Source organism: Protopterus annectens, chromosome 8.part0, assembly GCF_019279795.1.
Source record: "Protopterus annectens isolate FY-2018-M chromosome 8.part0, PAN1.0, whole genome shotgun sequence".
In the NCBI taxonomy this organism is placed as follows: domain Eukaryota; kingdom Metazoa; phylum Chordata; order Ceratodontiformes; family Protopteridae; genus Protopterus; species Protopterus annectens.
In genome coordinates this window covers 482,195,434-482,221,828 of record NC_056741.1, presented here as the reverse complement: position 1 = coordinate 482,221,828, position 26,395 = coordinate 482,195,434, and the positions used below count along the sequence as shown (strand labels likewise).

General features: G+C 40.3%; 1 protein-coding gene across 3 annotated transcripts in view; it reads right to left on the bottom strand.

The window, feature by feature from the left end:
- Positions 1 to 26,395, bottom strand: part of GRIPAP1 (GRIP1 associated protein 1) — a 2,851,684-nt gene that overhangs the window by 213,309 nt on the left and 2,611,980 nt on the right. For all 3 annotated transcript variants that reach the window (XM_044080007.1, XM_044080009.1, XM_044080008.1), the window contains one exon: positions 16,959 to 17,113. In XM_044080007.1, coding sequence (XP_043935942.1) covers positions 16,959 to 17,113 — 155 coding nt within the window. The remainder of the gene's footprint in view (positions 1 to 16,958; positions 17,114 to 26,395) is intronic.

Sequence of the window (26,395 nt, the reverse complement as noted above, 5' to 3'; positions counted from 1 at the left end):
TATGTCCAACAAGGGGAAACCTACACACTTGTGTCCTTGTTTGTGAAACCCCTGAGAGTTTTAATCCTTGCCACTATGACACTGTCACTCTCACTATAAATAGATATAATGGACAATGACACAAGACATACTGGTAAATGGTCATGGCCCGAGTGCAGGCAGAGGATTAGTTGAAGGCAGTCACTTACTCTGGAGTAACAAGACTGCTCACCTTAAGTGCAATGAAAGCGTAGAATTGAGAGTTCTGACCCAAAAATATATTTACATTTATCTGGCTTAATCGCATATGCTTAAACCCCAAATTATGTTAACCTTCACTATGACCTCAACACACTTTCCTTAGAAAAAGTACTCCATATTACTTACAAACTTTCCTTTTCTCCAGCCTCACAGTTACTGACATTATTTAATGATTGTATGCAATCCTGTTTTATGAGGAAATCAAAAATTTTACTATGAGAAATAGAAAAAAGGTTTGGATTTTTCTAAAGAAAATACAAACACTGAAGCATGTCAACTATTTAAGTTCATTTAATATTTTTTCATTAGCACATCCCCATAAGATGCCATGCCTTACCTCTCCTTTTCTACCTGCTTGTCTGCATAGCAAGTGTGTATGGAACCATGATAATGGTAAACATTTGCCGTGCTTCCTGCCTGACAAGTACATCAAATCATTACTAATCTATGGTGACACCCCTCTCCCTTAAAGGTTTAAGTTAATGATGCAATCTCACCAGGGCTGCCATCAAAGTAATGCGTGTAACATCACTTTCAAGTATCCCCATTAGAATGCAGCCTACCTTCAAATACCCATCAATGAATGACCACTGGGCAAAAAAAAATGAGATAAGCTGCACAATTCATTGAGGTGAGGAAACCACAAACGTTTCACTTAAAGACAATCTGGAAAAGAGAGAGGGTTTGGGTTGACTCTAGAGAAAAAAACAGCAAGGTTACTGCACGTTATAACAACAATAATATATCTTTATTATTTATGGCACAATACCACATGCTTTGTCTGAGCAGACTGCTTACTTGGCCATAACTAGTATGAACTGACCTTGGCCAGGATCTCTAGTCATAATCCAAACCACTTGGCTTAAAGGTTCAGCTTGGCTAGAACAGTTATGTTAACCAAAAGAGATGAGCCTGATAACAGGCACATTTAGACCACAGTTTGGAAGAACACTATTGAAGAGCTCTAGACAAAGCAGAATGTTCCCTGCACGTGCTAAACATGTGACAGAAATAGGGTGATGAACCAAAACACCTCACCACCTTAATAACTTAACATTTTATTAACCACATACAAAATTTACTGGGCAAATGTATAATTTAGGAATTAGGACAGTGAGATCCCAATGTAAGACATCCTGTAGAAATGTGCCTTGTATACCATATCTTCTACCCACAAAGTGGAAAACTATGTCTGAGTCACTCAACCAGGTCTAACTTCCACGATGATAAAAAGAAACACACTATTACACCTTCCAAATCTTCTTTGGTTTATACAGACTATTCAAACACAGCATATACTAACAAACTTCATTACTAAAGTTCAGAGATTTTTTTTTTTACATTGCTCACTGTGTTAATTAGTTGATAATTTATTTTTTCTTATGTTTTATCATATATTATTTATTTACTTTTGTTGAATGAGCTAGCTTCACCAAACATGGCCTATTTTCAAGAGAGACCTGAGGTAGTATTCCGACAGACTATGGGAAATTTAGCCATGCCAGTGAGGAAATTCCTCTGTTCTTTTGAGTAAGTGCTGTGATATCTTGTACTTCAATCTGCGCTACTATCAAATGAGGTAGACAAACTCTACTGTCTCATTAAAAGGAATGTACCTCAGGACTGCATCAGCCCCTTTACGCTGCACTATAGTGACAACCCTAGAAAACATAGCCACGTTTTTGGGAATAGATCTCATAGCCTTCTGATCTTCTAGCATCAAACCTGCATGTGATGCTTATTCAGCCATAACAAAATCTATTAAAAACATGCTTCCCTTACATTTTAACTTTACCTTTTGTTTTTCTTCTGGGGGAGGGGCTTTAATTCAGTGACTGATTTTTACTTTCTTCCTCCTCTATGGATCCATTCATTCCCCTCTTATGATAATGGAAAAACTGAATATCAGCCCTCTCCCTACAGGGACAGACTGTCCCTATGGCACACGTTACTGAAATGCCACTTTCATGAAGGGCAAGAGTCATGGGAGGAAGATACCAATGTGGCCAAAGCACAGCTTTTCTTAAATGTGTTTATTGAAATGTTTGTTATGTACACCATTATGAATGGTGCAAGCTTAAGCCTCCTTTCACTGACTGATAATCAGCCTGTTTTGTGATCATGGTGTCACTCATGTATTCACAAGGGAGTGCCTTCATCACAGAAGGAAATGTGGGCCTATCCTGCTGACGTGCAAGTCATCTGGAGATTCAATAACTGTTTCAAGATTGCAATAATCTGCAAAATTAGTCAGAGCCCTTCGGTATGGGCTTTTACTTCACAGCAGTAGATGACAAACAGGAGGGGTACCAGCACCAAACCTGGGAGGAAACTTCATTGGTGACTGGTCTCTCTGTGGAGGTATCTTTACTTATTTTGATCTCCTGCATCCTCTCTGTGAGCCAGTTGACAATATAGTGAGAGACATAGGGATTTATTTAGCTTTTGTACAATGCTTGAGTGGGGAATTGTGTCAAAAGCAATGGCCAGGTCAAGATATGTGGTATGAACTGCAGTGTTTTGGTGACCTTTTCAAAGAAGTCCACCAGGATGAGTAAGCATGGTATTTGGATGTTTTCCAATGTCCTTACTGATTAGTTCCATAATAAATCTTTCCATACTTTTACATATGAGGCTTTTCAGACTTGTGAGTCTGTGGAAGGTCCTCTCATATGCATGTAAAGGGATGCAGCTGTTCTCCATTTACTAGGTACAAAAGTTGTGTGGAGGCTGACGTTGAACAGTGCTGCTGGGGGGGGGGGGGGACTAAATTGTGCTTCATGCTATTTGAGATACATTCAAGGATATTGCCAGGACCCATTGATTACGTACGTTTAGCTTCTGAAAGCACCATCAGGGCTTAGTCTTCTTTGATAGCTGGAGGCAAGGCAGTTTCAGATGTATCCTGTAGGATTGACAGAGGGGAGAGAGGGGTAAAGTTTGACCTGAATTTATAAGCCAGTGGGTAAGCTTTATCTTCAGTCTCAGTATAGGTAACATTGTTCACAATCAGCTCAAACCATTGCTGCATTGTGCTTCTGAGATTACAAACACAACTAAGAGAAGCCTTTGCCTCTGGCTTGGGTAGCTAGTTTACCTCAGACTTGGTTTGGTGGATTTTACTATGCTCCTGAGTTGCTTATTTCACTGATGACAACTCTAGCATTCTGGGAATTACTCTTTTGGTCAAAATTCTCTTCCTTTTATTGTACAGCTTGTTGATATTATGATTCCACCAATGGGGTTTGTTTATGAGGTTTGCCTTCTGCTTGTTCCTACAGGGAACATGCTGGTATAGGGTAGTAGTGTAAGTTTCTGTATATTCAGCGTAGTTAATTTGGTTTAGTGAGAATCTGATGATTTCCAATTTATCACTTAGGAGCAGGTAGCTTGTTTTACAGAAATTTCTAAAGGTACCTTGAGTGGATGGGGTCTCTGGTTTCAGTTTTATTTCAAAGGAGACGGCTTTATGGTTAGACACAACAAGTGACAAACATATGAAAAGGGTGGTGCAAAATGCCCCCCCCCCCCATTATATCAGTAAGGACTAGATCCAAGATGTTGTCCACTCCCAGTAAGTACTCAAACTAACTGTTCAAGATCATATGTAGTGACAAAATGTAGATATCTCAGTGCTTGTGCACTAGTGGCAGTGTGGGTTTCCCACTCTAAAGCTGGATAGTTTAGATCACTCAGGAAAATGGTATTGGGTTTAATACTGAGTGATTCCAGTTCCTGTAGACAGGTGCTATGGCTTTCTTAGGTCATAGGAGTTCTATAGCTAGTTAATATATGGCATAGAACCTTTCTAATGGTTAATTGGACATAGCTCTAGTGCATCCTGCTGCTTTACCAAACCTGATGCAAGTTTCTTCAGGATGAAAATTGAGATACCTCAACCTTTTTCCCACCTGTGTAGTAACTAGTCTAAATGTGCGGAAACAGTTATAATCCTACACAGATGGAATGCTCTCTGCCGTTTTAAACCATGCCTCAGTCACTACAGAGATGTCTACATCCTCCAGCATGAAGAGATCTTGTAGGAAGTAGAGTTTCTTGTTTAGGCCCCTAGCACTGAGGAGTAACATCTTCATATTTTCTTTTGCTTTGTTTTATTGGTAAGTTTCTCAGGATGACATTGCCTAAAAAGGCACCATGGGGCTGGACAATGTCTTTGCCAATAAACAAAGCCTTATAGGGGACATATGCAGGCCATCCTTAGTGAAGGAGCATGGTCTGTCAATCATATTCACCTGGGCTGACAAATACTGGACCCCCTTTGAATGACGCAAAAAAAAAAAAAAAAAAAATTAGCCAGTTACTGAAGTAAATTATTTTTTTCTCATAGTGTGGAATCATCCTTGGAGAATGTAGAATGCTGCACAATGCTAGGCTCAGACCTTTTTGGGACAGATTGAGAATTCCAACAAGTCTCTCTCCATATAGTTCAAAGACGTACATCTCAAGTGATTGATATCCACATGTACTACATCAAAGTCATACTGGTACTTCTTGTTTTAGGAATTGTGTGTGTGTGTGTGTGTGTGTGTGTGTGTGTGTGTGTGTGTGTGTGTGTGTTCTGACGGATCCTGGCAACAGACAAGCAACTAACCTTCACTCTTTCCTTTCATAGGTAGGTACTAGGCTATCAGCCCAAGGGCCTACGTAAGCCTAACCAACAAGGTTCTCTGGCTTACGCCACCCAAGAAAGTTATTTTCCTTTGCCACTGTCGAGCAGAGACACAGAAGTGATCCCCGGGGTGCATTTCCTATTTTCCATCCATTCATCAAGATTTTCCTTGAAGAGTGCTAATGAAGAACTTTGCTTGACATAGATGGGTAGCCTGTTCCAGAGTATGGGAAGTCTCTGGGACAGGAATCTATCCCTCCAGCATGTCCTGTTTATGGTGGTGACAAGGTTTAGGTCCCTAGAGCATGTAGCTCGGAGGGATTGGGACTTCTTTAGGTGTAGCATGTTCAACAGCTCTGGGTTTGACATAGCTTTATATGTTAGGCAGAGATCAACTCAGAGTAGGCGATATACTACGGAGTAAAGCTGGAGTTTTTTGAGGCGGTCAGTGTAGGGCATTTGTTTGAGACCAGTAATCCTCTTTGTGAGGTACTTCTATGGCCTTTCCAGCTGCTGCAGATGTCTTGTGAGGTACATTCCAAAAGGGGTGTTGTACTCTATAATGGGTCTAATGAGTGTTGAGTACAGGGGAACAATGACCTCTTTTTTCCTGGATGAAAACCCTTTCAAGATGAGATGTGCCACGTAGAAGGACTTCCTGACTACTGTGGTGATGTGCCTATCAAAGGAGAGACTACTGTCCACCTGGGTCCCAAGGTCTCTTATCACACATTCGGTGTTAAGTAGATTGCTGCCTATCTGGTAGTTCATGGGTACAGAGTTTTTAGCAAAGGGGATGACACTGCACTTTTGGCATTGAGCTTGAGGCCATGGCTCTGACATCAGGCATCTGTTTCAGCGAGGCCCTTCTGTAGGATGTCCACATCATTTGGGGACCTGACTATGGCTCCTAGTTTGCAGTCATCTGTAAACTTCGTTAGCCAGAGGCCTTCTGTGTTAGCCTGTACTTCAGAGAAGTAGATATCAAACATGAGAGGTCCCAGGACGAAACCCTGTGGTACTCCACTTGTCACTGCTTTGAGGTCAGATTTGGAGTCTGCAACTTTTACAGTGTTGGTTCTGTCAGTGAGCCAATTAGCAACCCATCTTGTGGCATAGGGATTTATACCTAGTTTAGTGAGTTTAGCTATAATTCCAGAATGGGGGATGGTGTCAAAAGCCATGGCGAGGTCAAGATAGGCTGTGTGAACAACCTTACCCTCATTTATGGCTTTGGTGACTGCCTCATAGAAGTCGATCAGGTTCAGGAGGCATGATCTGCCTTTCACAAACCTGAACTGGGTGGGATCCAGAGTTTGGAGGTTACCAATGTCTTTGTTTATGAGTTCCATGATGATACGTTCCATGGCCTTGCAGGCCAGGCTCGTCAAGCTAATAGGTCGAGAGTTCCCGGAATCAGTGATGGCTCCCCCTTTGTGGAGTGGGATAACTGTTGCTGTGCACCATTCAGAAGGCACAAAGCCTGATGCAAGGCTATTACTGAACATGGTGCTTAAGTGGGGAGCCAGTTTGTTCTGAAATTCGTGTAAAACACAGCCTGGGATGTTGTCCGGTCCCATGGATGCTGCGTTTTTGGCTTTAGAAAGTGCAGCTTTTACCTGCGTAGTTGTGATTACAGGGACTCTGCATTCTTCCTGTATAGATATGGGCCCTTTAGGGGTTGGGAGGGTAGAGTTAGCACTGAACCTATCTGCCAGGATGTTGGCAATATCAGTTGGTTCTGTAATTTTTGTGCCTTTGTGCTGTAACTCAGAGCAGATCTGTGTGTTGCCATCCAGATTCTTGACATAGCTATAGAATGCTTTGTGGTTGTCCTTAGAATTAGTGTGGATTTTGTTTTCGTAGCTAGCTTTGGAGGATCTTATAAGGGATCTCAGCTTCTTACTGAGGCTAACCAGGGAGCTCCTCCACTCATGGGATTTTACTCTCTTTTGCAGCAGTTTCTTCCTTCTGTTGTACAGTTTGTTTATGGCAGGGGACCACCATATTGGCTTCCTTTTTTTTGGAGGATAGTGCCTTGGTTCTGTTTGGGATAACATGATCCATGCACTGGTGTCAGTGCTTATAGAGTGCATTTGTGTAGGATTCAGCAGTTGTAACTGTATTGTCCATCTGCATGGGTGTCATGAAGTTCATCACTTCTGTCTTAAGAACCGTGAAGTTGCCTTTGGAGAAATTTTTTATTGTGCTTTCCTTAATGGGGGGTGGGGGCGGGATGTGGATATCAAGGGTGATTAGCTTATGGTCGGATTGGACCAACGAGGAGTTGACTTCAGGTGTGGAACACCAGTCACTCATGTTGGTAATGATATTGTTCATATCTAGAATATTGTTGCCCCTAGTGGGGGTGTGGATAAGTTGATCCAGAGCACTGGAGTTTATGAAATCCAGAAAGTGTTGAGCTAAGGAGGTGATACACAAGTAGTTTTCCCAGTTAATGGTGGGGTAGCTGAAGTTGCCCATTATTAGGGTGTTTGGTTGAACCCTAATATTTTCCAGTACATCAAGAAAAGAGGAGTGGGAAACCTGGGGCATGGTGGGGGGATCTGTAGCAAGCTAAAATTTGGACTGCTGTTTTGCCCAGAATTAGTTGCACTTGGATAACCTTGGATGCATTATGCTGAGCAACTAGCCTGGAGGTGTGGATATCCTTAATGAATATGGACACATCTCCGCCTTTGGTGTTTCGTCCCAGGCAACATGGCCGAAAAGGGTGGCATGAGTTATAGCCTGGTAGTGCAGGGGTGCTCTCTGGAGCCTTGAACTAGGTCTCAGTCACAACACAGATATCAATGTTCTCCATTTTAAGGAGTGCCTCGAGTGAGTGCATTTTGAGATTTAGACTTCTAGCATTGAGTAGCATTACCCTCAGTTTTTACTTGCCTGTTCCTGTTACAGTGGTGAATTTATTTGAACCTTGCCTAAAAAAGGCACTATAGGGGCAGCAAGAGCCTTAGCCAGTATCCGGAATCCCAGGGGCAACAGGTGCAGGCCATCTGTGGCAAAGCATTGTGGTCTGTCGACCATTGTCATCCCAAGCAGACAGATACTGGATCCCCTTAGAATGACACCAGAACCTTAGCCAATTGTTGAAGTCAATCATTTTGTCCTTGTACTGCAGTATCATTCGGGGCGATGGCAGAATGCTACTCAGGGCTAGGGTCATACCTGCATGGGCTACAAGATCAGAGAGCTCTTCCATGTCTCTTTTCATGTAGTCCAGGGAGATATGTCTCAGGTCATTCACACCAACATGGACAATGAGAGAGTCACATTTGTACTTGTTGTGGAGTGAACTGAGTGCATGGGTTATGTGGCGGATCCTGGCACCCGACAACCAGCTGACAGTAACCTTCTCCTTGTTTAGCCTGGTGAGTGGGACATCACTGTGCCTGACTATAGTCTCACCTATGACTAGTGTGTTGGGTACATTGTTTTGCCTTATTGGCTGTGGTTGAGTGGCACACAGAGTCTGTGGGCTGTGTGTCATTTGGGTTGTGTTGGGGATGGAGGTTGCTTGCGTTTCTCCTTTGGAGGTCTCTGTTGCTTAGACAGATTATTATTGAGAGCCTCCGCAAATGTTTTTGTGTTACTATGTGTGGATTTTGGTGGTGTAGATTTAGTGAGACTATGTGATGAGTGAGATGTGGTGCAAATGTTTACCTTCTCCTCATGACTGTCAAGTTCAGTCTTGGTTGGAGAGAGCTTTACCTCCAGTTTGGCTAGATAAGTGCATCTACATTGCCTCAAGATGTCCAGATTCATCAGATAGACAGGAGAGAACACTGGGAGCTGACCCTTGGACATGCCTGAATAAAAAACTATTTTCCTCCAGATAAGCCTGGTAAGAGGTACATCTGTAGGATTCACAATGGAGTCACTTATAACTAGAATGTTTAGGTGAGTAGATGCCTGCCTTATATGCTGTGCATCCATGACTTTGGGACTCAGTGTTCTATGTCAGGTGGTAAGCTGAATGTGCTTTGTGATTGTGTTGTGTTCTGGAGGTTTTTGATGTTTAGGCAAGTTAATCTTTAGAACCTCAGCATATGATTGATTATGTGTATTGTGATAACCTTGGTTAGGTGTGATGTGTGGTATGCTGCTGACTGTTTCAGTGTCTGAGTTTCTTGTGAATAGCCTTTTTGCCAACAAGGATATTCTATATGTATATCACTCATATGCTTTCTTATGCTGTTTGAGTAGTAGATGATCATCAGACAGCATGAAACATTTCTTACACTGCCTCATGATATCTATTTCAATCAGGCTGGCTAGCTACAGAAGTTGTATGAAAGTGCTGGTCCATGGTTTTGACAGGAATGACTTGGGGGGGGGGTCAGGGGTGACTATAGCTGCTTGAAGTTCGGTTTAAGATACTATTTGGGTGGACTTACTACCAAGGCATGGGAAATCGCTAGTTATTTGGTCAAGGGTGTATTGCATATCAAGGTGTGCTTATTTGCATTTTGTGCAGGTTATTTGAACCTCAGCATTGGATTTCTATGGTTGCACTGATTTTGCAGGTATCTTATACTGAAAAGACAGCTCTTGCGCAGACAACTCACTTTAGAACAAGTCCAGCAGTGGCAGAGCACTGACCACAGCTCAGCACAACTTTTTTTCTTTGTTTTTCTTTTCTTCTACTCTATTTTTGATGAAAAAATCATTTCTCACAGTTCAGGGCTTTCTGCACTTCTCAGAGTCTTAAATAAAAGACCCTGGAGGGGCACAGCTTTGTGCTGGTTACAGAAGACTAGCTAAGCAGGGATCTAATTAAATAACATCAGTAGTGGAGCTCTGTGACTTCACAACTTGAAGCATGTCCTAACTCTCTTTGTCCTAAGACTATGAGCTACAGGTCAAGGACATCAGATAGGTTAGAATTTCAGAAACTTTAACTTTTGCAGTGGAGGCAGGGAAAATTGCAATTTGTGTACAAATAGTAGGGAGCAGCAGGAACAGCAATATTTAATGTGTCAGTGGAGGCAGGGGCAGACAAGAATAGGGCAAAACAGTGGCAATATTAACAAACAGAAAGGCGCAGGAATGCAACTTTAAGCAAGCAAATGATGAAGACTCTAGCAGCAGAACTGGAATGAAAACAGCTATAGAAGAAAAAAAATCCTTCAGCAAAAATTACAATACTGCCATAACTGCAATACACACTACAGTCTAAGGGACCATACTAGGCAGATCTACCAAAAACACTCTTTATGGAAAAATACAGTAATAAATGACTAAAGAGGTTCAGATCATGCAGTGGTTAACAATTCTCCCACAGCTGCAAATGAAACTACAACACCAGATTAAGTGCAAAATATAAACAGAGAGCTTTTACAAGTAATTCTACTTATAAAGATATGTGCAGTATAATGTAAAAATGATGCTCTGATCTTGCAGTAAATCACAATTCTCCCACAAATGCAAATGAAGCTACATGACTAAGGTCCCAAAACAAGTTAAAAATTGCAAACAGAAAACTTTTTTGGCTAAAACTGAGAAAATGCATCATCCACCCATCAGCCCTAAGAATAATAGCAACTTCAGCAACAAATCTCATTGATGTAATTCCCATATTAATAAACGGCAAAAGAAATTAAAAAAAAGAATGAAATGTTATAAGAAATCCACATCTCTCTACCTCAAAACTATATAGAAACATGCCAGCAAGGAACTTAAGAGCACAATAAGAAAATGTATAGCACAGTATGAACTTAAAGTTGCTACTAATAGAAAAAAGTAAACTACAAATCTTTCTTCACTTATGTCAGGAAATTAAGGAATAACGTTCAACAAACGCACTGAGCTCATCCATAATATGGACAACACAAACTCCAACCTCCACCATCTAACTATACCTATCCATGTGTGGGCAATAACCTATATATGAGTGTGTGTGTGTGTGTGTGTGTGTATGCATGTATGTATGTGTGTGTGTGTGTGTGTATATATATAAGATCATAGGAAGTTACTAGGCTATTGGCCCTGAGGCCCTTATAAACCTAGTCAAAAGTTTACCCCATGCATACACAAACCAGCATCCAATGCCCCTGTCCAGCAGGGCACGAGTGGAATCCCAGGGATGCAAATTGTAGCTTGCTACATATCCCCCACCATGCCCCAGGATTCCCACTGCTCATTTCTTGATACACTGGAAAATATTAGTGTACAACCTAACTCCCTAACAATGGGCGATTTCAACTACCCCACCATTAACTGGGAAAATTACTCATGCACCAACTCTTGTGCTCAACGTTTTCCAGAATTCATAAATTCCAATGCCTTAGATCAACTTATCCATAACCCCCACCAGGGGCAGCAATATCCTAGACCTGGTCATTACCAGCATGGGCAACTGGTGTTCCACACCAGAGGTCAATTCCTCGTTGGTGAGATCCGACCACAAGCTAATCACCCTAGACATATATATATATATATATATATATATATATATATATATATATGTGTGTGTGTGTGTATATGTATATATATATATATGTATATATATATATATATATATATATATATATATATATATATATATATATATGTGTGTGTGTGTGTGTGTGTGTATGCATATATATGTATGTATACTCTTACATGTATATTTGCTTGAATGTACATATGGAAAACTTAAACATTTATATACTCTTAATTATGAAATATCTTGCAATGTTCTACCAGGTTCTTATCTACTCTCAATGTATATTCTGTACACTTGTATTTTTAACCAAAAGAGGGAATATCCTCTTATTGTATGCTAACAGCTGTAAAGTCTACCATCTGTATGCTACTACTCTGTAATGTCTTCCCCAGGACTCTGCTGAAAATGGACACTTGTTGTTGGACTATCCTGGTAAACAAATGTTAAATAATAAATAATATCAAACATTCCAACCCAAAGGATATAGCTAATGTATTAGCAGGAAATATATGGTGTTAACTTTACTCTACCTAAATTGTTACCAACACAGTATACATAAAAATTTTCTTAACCCTGTAATTATCTTGAACAAGTTTTAGAATCTCTATCAAAGGCAAAAGCAGAACAGATAACATACCAATCTGCATTCTTATCAGGGACAAGAATGTACTACTCATGCCTCTATGTAAACTATTCAACCTCAGCCTATCAACAGGGTTTTCCCTGATGCCTGGGGAGCAACCACTGTGATTCCCCTACACAAGGGTGGCCCCCCTTACAGACACAAGTAATGATAGGCTCATCAGCCTCACCATAACTAGATGCACAGCCACAGAATGTGTCACAGCATAACTCACTTACACAGACATAGGCAACTTAACTGATCTAGGTCCCAAGCAGTTTGCTTTTGTAAAGGGTTGGTCTTGTCTCCTGAACATAGTAAACCTCTTTGAAAAGGTTACAAAGGCTGTGGACAGCAGTCACTCTATGTCCGTTGTTTATTCTGACCTGCTCAAGTCTTCAGGCACTGTCTCCATGCTGGTATTAATGAAAAGATAGACACACTTAATATAAACCGGTACATTGACTGCTGGATTGATAACGGATTGTCCAACAGATCACAAGTACTGAATATTGATGGTACCCTCGCTAAACAAAAAATTATATCTAGTGGAGTACTGCAGGGATAAGTGCTATAATTCCCCCAATAAAAGACATTCCAAAGCTGTAGACCACAGTTATTAGCACTTTGACCTTGCAAATATAGTAACAACATTAAATAAAGAAGGTGAAAACTGAACTGTCATCTGAGGCTTCTTGTATGAATCCTGGTACTGCACTTGCACCCCATTTACAACTGACAATCAAGTCCCCTGACAACTTGTGCCAGAGACAGCTGCATTCTTTGCCTTACCATAGTTATGGCTGTGGAAGGAAGAAATCTCACTCAATAGGGGATGAAACAGAGTTGGGTCTTTCATGGCTTGAAAATGAGACATAGGTCAGCTCAGAGCAGATGGTAGACTGAGTATAAGGAGAGTTGGTCTAACCTATCACAACAGTGGATGGATTTAAGACCTTTAATCTTTTGATTAAAAAAACAGACTTCTTCACAATATTGATGTGGTGGAAGGCACTTCGAGTTCCAAAGTCCTCATTCTGTCTCTTTCTAACAGGAAGAGAAAAAAGGATTGTACTGTGACCACCTGAAAAGCAGAAGTAACCCAGTCTGGGCAGAAGTAAGAATCTAGATTACCCTAGATGCTTGTGCAAAGTCTCTGGCCATTAGTGGATTTGGAGAAACCATGCAGTTACTCAGACGGAATGCAGATCTGGATATTGGCTTCCACAGGGAAGGGTCAAGCAGGAATCAATGTCATAAGATGCAGACGCCTCTTTAGAAAATGAGTCTTGAGCAAGGGGAAACAAACTTATTGAGGTCAAAAGGGGCTAAGTTTCTCAATGAACTTCAGAATAAGAGAAAATGGGTAAAGTGTAAAGGAGTGCTAGGGACTATTTGTGGATGACTGTACTCTTGGGACATTCCCCCCCAGAGGAAGGATCAGGGTAAGGAATTTGCTGCACTTGGTTTTGGTTTTGCATATAAACAGGAAACAGCAAGGCTTCTCCTCAATGGAATAGCTTCTGTGTCATTGATTGTCTGTAGGACCCTTTATGAGGTATCAGCAAGCAATGCTGAGCCTGCCCACTAGAGATCTCGCCTTTATAAAAATGTGGCTAGCACTCAAAGTTATTTTCTGAAGTACTTCATTCCTGCACCCTCAGTACTGCTACACTGGTGGTGCAGATGGATATCACACCCTACACCAGAGAGTCATGAAAGTTTGAAAGGTGAGGAAGACTGTCCTCATCTCCAAAACACTAATGTGTGAAGTAGTAGTCTGTGAGTATGACCATACACCTTAGAGGGTCTGCATTAGATAATGTCTTCCCCTCCCTAGAGCACAAGTGCCCATGGTGACCACCTCCACTGTAGGGTGGGAATTTGGAATGCATTTGAATGTCATTACTAAGACTGTACAATTTGTGAAGCAAAGTTCTGTAATAGAAATATCCTGTCTGTAGGGAGACGCTCAATCCATAAAGTGTCCAAAGATCAACCTTAAAAAAGTTTACCTATGAGGGCTCTGACTAGAACTTCACAGTGTTCAATGAAATTCTGTTGGACTGAATGAGACTGTGGAGCTCTTTTAAGGCAGACACCAGCCTGTTCTGAGATGAAGTAGCTAGCAGCGAGTCACCCAGGAAAGGAAACATCTTCACACCTTGCAGCATCTGGTTCACTGTTCACCAGACATATGTCCATGGTTGCAAAGTGAAGGATAAAGTGAAACTAATGGCAGAGCTGGAACTGTAATGACTTGCTCCTACTGAGAAATGTAGACACTCCCTAGACATCTTCACTATCTTGATGTAGAGGCAGGCACCTGGAGTTTCAAAGTCCATATCATGTCTCCTTTCTGACAGGAAGGGATGCTGGACTGCATCATGATCACCTGAAAGGCTTATTTGAGAATAAGGTCACTTGTCTTTATGGGTATCAAAATGAATATTACTGCCCTTATCCACTTAGTTTTACCCACACAGGATGCTTCCATATCTTCCTTACTGTCCTTGTTGGACAGGTGCTCATTTTCAGGAGGTAAGAATCCATGAATAGTCAAAGAGGCCATGAACAAAATTCCTTGTGACCAAGACTTCAGCAGAACCAAAAGTGCTTATATGACCTGGTCAGTGAATGTCTAGGGACTAGGATGATTACCAATTAATTTCTTCTAAGATAGTTGTATTGTATTTTACAGAAAAATCTGATTGGGGATCCTTTTCCTTTAATGAAGACCAACTTGGACCTGCCTGCAACCAGAAAAGATGGCCTCATTATTGTAGGTTTCCCAGCAAGACAGTCATTGCTGTTATGAAAACAGACAATTAGTCCTTTTCTAAAGATTATAAAGTTTGGTTGTGGGACTGGTTTATCCATGATAGAGCACACTTAAATAAGTTAGAAGGTTCTTCCTGGTTAAAAAAAATATACCTCTGGTAGTGAATGCTCATGATAGTACAATTAAAAGATCAGCCTACTTGTGAACACAGTGCTGATAGAAGACTCTTTTGGAAAATTTGCTTGTGTTTTGGAAAGGGACAGTGCATTGTTTTCATTTCTTTCTTCTTGTTTAACTAGAAAGACTGGGTTCTGATACACTGATGTTTATTCAGCAGCTAGTCCTGGATGATCTTACATCCCCTGCTTACAGTTATCAAGGGTACTACACCTTGTCAGATATTTGGGATGCATGGCTAGGCTTAAAAAAGGCTGTTGGGGTCATTAGCCTAGTAAACACCTATGAATAGTTTTTCTTAAAATCTTGGTGAACTGGCACAAGTCTTGTCCCACAGAAAAAGAAAACATGCCTTGCATACTTGCTTATTTAGAGCCACAAAAATATATATGAAAAGAAACCCTGAGGTAGTAGTCATTCAAGTCAATTAAAATTGACTTAAAATCATTCCCACCAGAAAAACTGATTTCAAATTGAAAAAAAGTAAACAAAAAAAATATTACAAGTAGATAATGACCAAGTTCTTTATTCCATCATTCTCAACCTGGTTGAATGTTTTACCGCTGCAATGGCAAGAAAAATTGAGGTGGGGTAACTACCCTCCTCCCATTACAGGCATGCAACTTAAGCAGAGAAGCACAGTTAGCCAGGGGACAGGCAATTCCCTCAATAAGAACAACTCTGAAAAACTTAACAGTGAGAGTGTCACTTGATGGCTAGTTCTTCTATAAATACTGCTGAGCTACACTACATTAAAAATAGGTCACTGCATCTCTAAAATGCCTGCCAAGAAAGAAGCCTATAGTTTAAAAACAGGACATGGTTCAGGAAAGCTATATGTCAAGTCCAGAGCATATGCAGCTTGTGAAAGGCACAGAGAAAAGCTAAAAATCATCCAAACCCTGTAGTACTCAAGAAATTTTAAGTATAGTCAAGAAGAAGTCTATTTTGCAAATGCTTGTAGAAATTGGAAAGAATGTGTCACTCTGGTGGCATAAAGGGATAAAGTTCTAAGTATGTCCCAGATGACTCATGTTCGATAATCTGCAAAGATGAATGATGAAGGGGCAGAGAGGAATTCAGGTTCCTATCCCATGGGGCAGGGCAGTCCAGAGGTTATTTCCCACATAAAGATCCCTGGTGGAGGCCAGGTAAATGTGAGTGTGGAAATAGTTTAAAGATGGGGAAAAAAAGGTATTCTGACTGATTCGCTGTGACGTAGGGTGATAAGTTAGCACATCCTCATTGCAAGCCTGCCCTCACAAAGAAACCAAGGATCAAAGGGGAGTGGGAAACAGGTTAAGGCATAAAATAAAAACCACCATGCGGGATGGTATAATGACAAGACAACCCCAGAATGCTCTTTGAGATATACTTCTGCCCCAGCTACATGGATAAAGGCCAGGAGGAACTATGAGGAGGGAGGTAGATCTATTAATGGACATGTGGCACCGGGCTAGGGTGCCATAGGATGAAGTAGAGGAGAACAAAAAATAAGAAAAGGGAAGAGATGCTTTTGTGAGTTGAGTCATGCAGTCTGTCACAGAAAGAGAGTCTTAAGTATCAGAGAAAGAAGCATGCTAAGATCACTAACATAGGTAGAACAACACACAGGAAGGCACAATCATGTCTCAGAGGTTATGTCCAAGACTTCAGTAATCCTCAACCTGATTTGTAAAAGTAAAAATATGCAAAAGTTGGCATGGTAACTGATTTAATCTAATCCATTCCATACATTTTTGATGTATGCATGTTTACTGATTTTAGGAAAGTGCTGAGGAAGTCGTGAAATTACTAAAGTATAAGCTATAGGTCGCATTGATAACTGGCGCTGAAAGCAGCCTCTCCACAGAAGCCTGTCTCTGTGGTCATGCTGGCCCAATATCAATTTAAATTTTTGCAACAGACATTTCTAAAATTAGCTGAAGAGGTATTCTGCTCTGACAGCAGACGATAAATAATCATAGTTTCTCCCCCTCTTCCCTGCCTTTCCCTTTACACAGATTTAGTTTTTTTGTAAAGTGCTTTAGCATAGAGTTATAGAACACAATTTCCTCACCTTCTGAAGGTGCATGTTCTTGGTCAACTGCTCCTCTAACATATTCTGTAGTTTCTTGTTCATCTCCCGTACATTCTCATCACCTGGTTTCACCAAATCTCGTAGTACACTGCTCAGAGTGCTACGATCCACTGGTCCATGTGCTGCTGTTGCATCTATCATAAGAAAAAAAAAAAAAAGATCACTACAATGACTATGGAATCTTCAAGCACGAAAACAACAACAGGTACAAAAGCAGTACATCTGAAAAAATATTGATAACTTAGGCAAAATGGAAATTCAAGCTTCAATGTGTCTCTTCTCTTTCTTAAATCACTGTTTTTCACTGCAGAAGCATCACATAATCTGCATTTAGACCTACTTGATGACTCTTAAGGGCTGCTCATTTAAATAATATCTGGCATATGCAAAGCAATGCTGCTCTTTTAGCTCTATATGATAGATCACATTACTATGAAAGGCACCATTCAAGTGCACTGACCAGCACTCACAGGAGCAAAACCACAAAATGTTGTCTCTACACACACACACACACGACAGATTATATGTTGAAACACATCTGTCTTAAGAGAATTCAAGTTGATGGTCTTTGAAGAGTTAATTATGTAAAACTAACCAACAGAGACTTGGTGGGGGCTTAACTTGCCACTGCTCCTTGAAACTGAGTGTAGAAGTAGCAAGCAGTCAGATATGTGTCATCTTAACACACAGGAAATGCCAATTTCACAAAGCAAAATAATGAAAATGATGGGTTCAGGCACCTAGGCAGCAAGCCATGTCTTTGTGTTATAATTGGTTGTAGACACATGGCACAAGTGACATTCAAATGCAGAGAAATATGGCTGTTGCAAATTCCCTGTCGGCAAAAAGATTCACACACAGCCCTGCCCACAGCTTTAATTACCAAGTGCATGAGCGCAGAAGAAGTAATGAGTGCTGTGCTCAATGTACAGTAAATGCTTATGTAACTAGAACATGTAGAAGAAGTGTGGTGCAGCATGGAGAAAAGTCTGCAAATTACTGAAGTCACATTTATGCTCCAGTATGCATTTTAGATAATGCTCCCTAGACACTGTGAAGAGGGCAGTGGTCTACACACACTAATTATAAAGGCACTGCCCACTGTGCACTACACTTTACTGACACTACAATGCTGCTGCTGCTGCTGCCTGCTACCTCATTTTGCCTTAGAAGCCATAGAGATCATTTTTCCCTGTGCATTTGGTTATTGAAGTTGCGGGCATAGTACTGCATTCTTCTCTTTGCCCACAGGGAATTTGCAACAGCCATATTTCTCTGCAGCTGAATACCACTTCAGCCATGTGTCCCCAACCAAATGTACCACAGGGAAACATCTCACTGCCTAGGAACCTGAACCCAAAAATGGTATTATATAGGAGAATTGGTAAATGGAATGCTTCCCCACAATCTGTGGCTAAAAACTAAATCTGAAATTTAAAACTCTGTCCAAAATCTGAGATTAATCATATTCATCCTACTACTCAGTCTTTAAGCTTGTTTCACTGAGGATGGAGACCAATTTATGACATTTTGTTATCTTATTTAGCCACTGTAGGGTGCAGACTGTTTACGGAGGGCACCCAACCACATAACAAGACTTAAAAGACACAGCAGTTACTACACGCCAAATGTAACACATACATCATGGGCTAAGAAACTAAGCATATCAACAGTTAAAGCATATGCTTGTCTACAGCTTACAACAGTCTACAACATATATGCCTAACGCTTAAGAACACACGGACATACACACAAATACACATGGGCGCGCGCGCGCGCGCACACACACACACACACACACACACACACACACACACACACACACACACACACGCACAGATCAAAACACAGTAGATTGTGAGAAGTACAAACAGCAATAGGTAGCACTTGTATGGCAACACAAAGGTCTGGAAAGTATAGTTTAGTAATAAAAAAAGCACTATACTACATCAGCACTGGGGAGATCTTAAACAGCTGAGTGAGAATGCATGGACCTTATTAAATTATTCTTAGTACAGTAACAATCAAATGAAAGTTGGTACAACATAAGTAGGAAGAAGAAAGGAGAGCCGTGTGACAATGGATGAAGTGATAGCACAAACATACTAGTGTGCAAATGTGCAGTAATAAAACACATTAATATGAAAGAACATATATACTAGAGACAGAGAGAAGAAGGCATAAGAATGGTGTACAGCAGATAAGGGTTCATTCTTAGAAGTAAAACTGCAGGGGGAGCCAGCTATCTGGAAAAATATATATTATTTTAAATATGGTAATGCCATTTTGCTGACATTTGTTGAAATGTAGTCAGTTCTGCAATGCATGTCGTGTATTTTCTAGTCCCTAGCCAGTTAAAAGTTATTTTGAGAGGAGATTCTTGTAGGCCCACTCTGCAGCTGATCAGCTACAGAACTTTCTTTTCCTACTTGAGGGGCAAACCAGGAAGATGCTTGTTCACTGATGGTGCATTGCACAAAGGGTGATATTCTTAAAGTCTCTGCATTAAACTGCCAACTTTCATGATTTTGAATGTTATCATATTTAAAAATGAATGGTTTGAATTTTTGTTTTACTGTCTTTTTGCTACTGCTGTCAATCATCAGCCCCTCCTGCTCAATTGGCCCATTCATTTCCCATCACTGGGGTGGGGTCAGCTGTGAGAGAGATCATCGTTCATGCAACCATCAGGAGTGGCTAAAGATTTTTTTTTTTGCTATCTTACCCCTCGCACATATTTGGCAAAGTGCCAGTGAAGGAATGTTCAATGTGCATAGCCTCACTTCTGCAAAAAGTACTTCCTCTCAGCAGCATTGCCCCTCCCCCTGACAAATGAGTGGTAATTTCTCTGGTCTTTAACATGGAAATTACACCACTCACTCAGTGTGGCCCTGATTGTACATGTCCCTCCTCACCCCCCAGGAAAAATGACTGGCCCACTAAGCCCCCCCCCCCTCCACAGAACTGAGACTACTACTCACACCCCACTCACCTGGGTTGCAGTCAGGGCTCTGTCCCTCTGCATCACAGAACTAGATATGGATGATTTCAATTGTTTTTGTAACCAGGCATTCCCAAAAAGTTTGGTCAGAACTTAATATGCAGGAGCCTCATGGCCAGAAGATCAGATTCAACAATTCTACACTATGTAACTATGTACCATGGTTTCTTGCAAAACAAATGCTCAAATCAGGAATCTGGTGCATGTACTTAGAAAATGGCAGTTTTTAAACAATTCACACCAAAAAAGAGTGAGAGAGAAACCCAAATACTTAACTTTTTTCTAAATACAAAAAAGTATCTGCCTTTTCCTCAAATCAGCAACAAAGTGCCTATATTTTCAAAATGTAGTAGGCATATCACATGCATACTTGGAAATGCACTGATGTTTCTCCTTCCCCACAGACTTTGGATAAATGTTCTTTTCGAATTTGGTTAAAGTCTTATACATTTCAGGTGGAATGTTCTCTATTCTGGGAGTCCCACTGCTTTGTCTTCATTCTTGGCTGTCAAGAGTTGACATATGCTTAGTGATGCTTTGCACCCTCAAACATATCAATAATGTGATTCTCTTTAATAATATCACAAACTCCCTTACTTGAAAATAAAAACATCAATGACACATAATGCCAAAAACGCAAACTGCTGAAACACAGACAATCGCTAAAGGAAACCAAACAGTTTCTTTCTGCATTCCTTTAAAAATCTACCACTCAAACACACACATACCGTGCAATTACAAAAACAAACAAATATAGCATTCTTTTACCAATGCATATGAATAAACAATATGAAAACAAAGAAGAATAAAAACACAATCACCAATATTTTGCATGGGGGGGGCTCTCCCCAGCACCTACACCCCCTAACTTAAACATACTAACTCCACTGCCACACAACAGAGACCAGAGGGAATACATGCTCTTATGCTATAGTTAATACAGTATGAGTACCCTACAGCATTTCACAATTAAATTATCATTTGGCAAACTGCCCCACAAAATCAGTACATGATCGCACAGCCGGCCTTAGGCATAGGCCCAGTAGGTGACCGCCTAGGGTGCCAGTCTAGCAGGGGCACTTTTCCAGTATTTCCTTGGTGCAGGTAGACCAGGATGGGGGCCACAAGGTAGTGTGGTGGAGGGCACCGTGGACCCCTTTTGCCTAGGGCACCAGTTGACCTATGGCTGCTCCTGCATGAACAAAGCAGTTCTTGATTACAAGAACTGCAACCCAATAATGGACAATGACTGTCCATTTAGTTGGACTGTGCTACTGGGTAAAATGAAATTAAATTAGAGGTTGACAAACACTCACGGTTAAATGGCATGGTAAATATTAAATGATTTTGAGAGAGAGAAGATTAAAGGTCTTAAAATGATGCTATTTACTACCCATATATTTTTAAAGATTTTTAAAGAGTTTTTACTATGAAGTCATTATTGATTGTTTAATTGATTCCCATTTTTTATTGGGTGGATTAAATGTTTAAAAAGGCTGATTTCTGGGTGATTAAATGCTGATGAAAGCAGTTAGTAAAGACATTTTGTGCTAATTCTGCCATGTTTCTGCTGTGATCTTCCACAGTTTTTTTTTTTTTTGTGTTTACTTGTACCACTGGTGGTTTGTACTGTAGCTGGCTTTTTTTTTTAAACTGCTGCACTGTGATTGTAAGCTTGATCCTCATTCGACTATGAGAACATATAGAAAACAGAGGTAATTCAGTGCGAAGGAACAAAGAAACCACCTCCAAACTATCAAAAGTTCGTATTGGGAAGTTCCCGTAACCACTCAAATTAAAATAAAACCAATCCTTTATTAGTCAAAAGGCACATCATTAATGCTTAAAACCACAACCATACTTCTCAACTGTACAGATTTTTGCAGAATGTACAAATTTTGGTCTCATATTTTTGGTCCGTTTTTCATATACTTGTGGTTTTATAGCAAATTAGTAGTAAATCATTACAGATTCCGGTTAGAAAATAATGACAGACAGCCGAGTTTCAGACTTCATATCCTTCAGAAAATTCATGCTAATACAAAAACCTGTTATTCTATCAGATTTTAAATTTGTAAGAGCAATATTTAAAAATTGTCCATATTTTTGGGCCTTTGTCCCACTTTTATTCATGGTTTTGTCCACAGTTCTTGCTTTAATAGGTTGACAGGTATGACCACAACAGCGTTTTCATGCTACCATTAGAACTTCTTCAGAAGCTAACCCAACCTTTAATATCAGCTAAATAATAAATTATGACATAATTTCCTCCAAATTAATTAAATAAAAATTCTTATTTAAAATATTTTAAATACTTGCATCATGAAAAGCACTGTGTGCATAGTTATGTTACTAACAGTAAAAACAAAATAATACAAAAATAAACCTATGAATGATTTTATATTAGCTACCCACTATGTGCCAAAATATAACAGAGGCAGATATGACAGCTAAAGATGAAGACCAATAAATATGAACATGTAATATGGGACACCATAAATAATTTATCATATGCGTGTAAAAATACTGTTTTTAAAAAAATGTCCTGTGCCAATAAATAAACCCTATATAGAACACACCAAATACGCAAATCATAATGTAAAAGTACCCCCAGGAAAAAACTATTACATCCAACAGTATGTAGCAATATAAAACAGGGGAGTCATAACCTGGCTGCTCTCAATTTTAATACTGGCACTTAAAAAATATTCACATTTAGATCCAGGGGTCTATTTGCTTCCAGCACCAAATGCCAACAGACTTCCCTGTATTCTATTTGCATTTCTCAGGAACTCCCCTCGCAGTGGCGGATTTAGGCAGGGGTGCACGCCGGCCCCTTTTTCAATTTTTTTTTTTTTTTGGAAATCGCACCAGCCCAACTTTTTTTGGAAGTCACAATCAATCTTTCCGAAGAATCCTGTCACCAATGGGCCAAATACATAGATCGGAGATGATTGGAGGTTGCAATCAGATGCAACCAACTGCATCTCTTATAATTTAGGCGCGTTGGTGAGAGCTGTCAGTAATTGTTGTCGGAAGACAAACAATCTTGTTCAATTTTAAAATAAAAATAGCTGGACAAATTGTCGTTTGAAACGACTTATAACTACTGCTACTGGAGAGATCTACTTTGAGGTATGTGCTAATTCTTTTGACACCACCAATTTTCAAGCCGCCAAAGAAGCGGGGTATGAATAGCACTCTGATTGTGCTAGAAAAACAGATTCAGATGCATTCGCACAAATCGATACTATTTAATTTCCAAAGTTATTTTAATATCCAGCACGTAAAGTAGGCATGCACCAAATGTCACAGCTAGGCTGTCCCACATCCCTTGAACTCAAACCCTAAGGCCGGCGGTTACATACCATGTTGTTACTGCTACTAGGGAATAAGTTAACCTTTGAAATGGCTCACATCAACACTACTACTCATTCCCCAACAGTTTTTAGAACAGAGTCTGCAGTCGGCCCCTGAGTCTTTCCCGGGTGGGGGGAGGGAAACAGACTGAAGGAGTGGGGACCAAGAGAAGGTGAGCTGTCACCAGGGACTGAGTGACTCTACTGGAATTAAGTAACTAAGGGAGACTTGAATGGAGATGTTGACCACTGACATTTGTCAATGTTAAGACTCTTAACTTAAGAGACAGGTGTGTCAATGAATACCACATGTATTCTGATGTCAATTAAATGCTAGCTCATACAGCTGCATTTCTTAACCCATTCATCTAAAATCATTCACAGTTACTTATTCCAGCTCTTAAGACAGTTGTAAAAGTTGTGCATTTGACAAGTAGTATGGTACACTTACCCTCACACGGATACAGACAAGCGTATGCACACACTCATGTGCCAGCAGTTCCCACCATTAAATCAGTTTATTTCACTTTGTTTCAAATTGCTGCAGTTCTTTTCTGTTTAATTTTCTGTGGTTCACTTTTCCCAATATCAGACAATTCTCAAATCCTCATTCTGGGAAAAAATGCTTGGTTCGGGTTAGGTGGTGAAGCACACATCAGCATGTTAACTGTGATAGACGCCAGCACAGCACTATATTCAAAACTTGCATTTAAAAAAATGTCTGTCTAGTTAGTGTTTGCTTTGTTATTTCTGTCCTGAAGTGCCATTAAATTATGTTAGTATTGGCATGTCTGATATCCAGCGGAATTCTTTATAATATTGTCTATTCTGCTAGTGTTGGACTAGCGAGTAGTCCTTATTGCTTCTTGGTGCCATGATTTGTTTGATGTCTGATATCATCTTACGACTTCAATTGATCTGAGCACATTAACTAACAAAGTGAATGACTGAATGAGGAAATGTCTTTAGATGACCCATAAATCCAATTGTCCATCTTATGCATTTATTTTGCATAGTCTTGTTTTGCTTTGCTTCTTTCTCGGAAGACAGCTACAGCAGTTCCCTGCAGGTCCCAAGGAGAGTCTCCAGTTTATAAGCGATTTGGTTGGTATAAAAATGGTAGCGAGTAGTCCTTATTGCTTCTTGGTGCCATGATTTGTTTGATGTCTGATATCATCTTACGACTTTAATTGATCTGAGCACATTAACAAAGTGAATGACTGAATAAGGAAATGCCTTTAGATGACCCATAAATCCAATTGTTCATCTTATGCATTTATTTTGCATTGTCTTGTTTTGTTTTGCTTCTTTCTCGGAAGACAGCTACAGCAGTTCCCTGCAGGTCCCAAGGAGAGTCTCCAGTTTATAAGCGATTTGGTTGGTATAAAAATGGTTAAAGGGTTCAATTCCTAATCAGGGAGTTTCAGCTCTACTGTATGTTTTTAATTATTTTGGGTATGTCTATCTGTGGAATAAATGTACTTACACAAGGAATCTGATGTATTGGGGGGTATTACTGTCCTTAAATTATGTGAATATTCTATAAAAGGGCCTTACAGAAACATATGCCTGGTGCCAAAGCCATGGGCTCAAGCTTAATGCCAAAAAATGTATAGTTATCCCCTTTGGAAAAAAACATGTACCCATGAACTACCACATAGGTGGCAGGACACTAAACATCGAAAGTGTGATGAAAGACTTTGGGACACAAGTGGACAGTGGTCTCACTTTCGATAACCATATCGCCACAACAGTCACGAAATCCTTCTATGTGGCACACCTCATCACTAAGGACTTTTTATCCAGAAAAAAGGTCATTGTCCCACTGTACTCATCCCTCATTAGACCCATTATAGAGTATAATGTCACATTTGGTATGTACCTCACAAGACATCTGCAACAGCTGGAAAGGCCACAGAAATACCTCACTAAAAGAATCACAGGCCTAAAGCTGATGCCATATGCTGACCATCTAAAAAAAACTCCAGCTATACTCTGTGGCATATCGTCTACTCAGAGGCGATCTCTGCTTAACATACAAGGCCATGTCAAACCCTGAGCTGTTGGGCGTGCTCCACTTAAAGAAATCCCAATCCCTCAGAGCCACACGCTCCAGGGATCTAAACCTTATCATCACAATGAACAAAACATGCTGGAGGGAGAGGTTCCTGACCCAGAGACTCCCCATACTCCTGAATAGACTGCCCATACTTGTCAAGCAGAGCACCTCATTGGCCCTCTTCAAAAGGAACCTTGATGATTGGATGGGAGATAGGAAATTCACCCCGGGGATCATGTCAGTCGCCCTGCTAGACAGAGAAGTAAATATTGTGGGAAAAAATTTCCAGGGAATTGTTATGGCTAGGCTTGCATAGGCCTTAGGGCCGATAGCCTAGTACCAACCTATGAACCTATAAAAAGGAATATATCGGCCTCTGTGTGTTTAAAGGTTAACATGGAAAGAAAATTACTCAAAACAGCTGGATTGATATCATTTTTAGGGTATTGGTTTCATATAGGACTTATCAGTTAAGCAGTTAAAACTAAATAAATGTAAGCTGCCTTCATTCAACATAAACAGTAAAATAAAATAAAAGTACTTTGCTTGCAGTTGTCCTTAAGTTAAGTTGCATGTTTTGGAGCCATAGAAAGGATAATGGATGACCCTTACCAGTAGTCAAAACATTAACACTGTGCTGCTCCTATTTATGGAAATAGATTTAACTGTAATACAGACACAATCTAAACAGTTTCAGTTTTCCAATAGTCTGAATCAAGGGGTTGGAAATGCATGCAGTGAAAGACGTATGTAATATTTAATGTCCTAAATGTGAAATTCCTAATGCACAAGAAATTTAGAAATTAACTGTAAAAGTAATACCTGGGTATTGTTTTTGGATTATGATTATAATTTTATTATGACACACACACGCACACGCACACGCGCACGCACACGCGCACACACACACACACACACACACACACACACACACACACACACACACACACACACACACACTTCCTCTGAAAACCACAGGACTGACGATGCTGTTTAA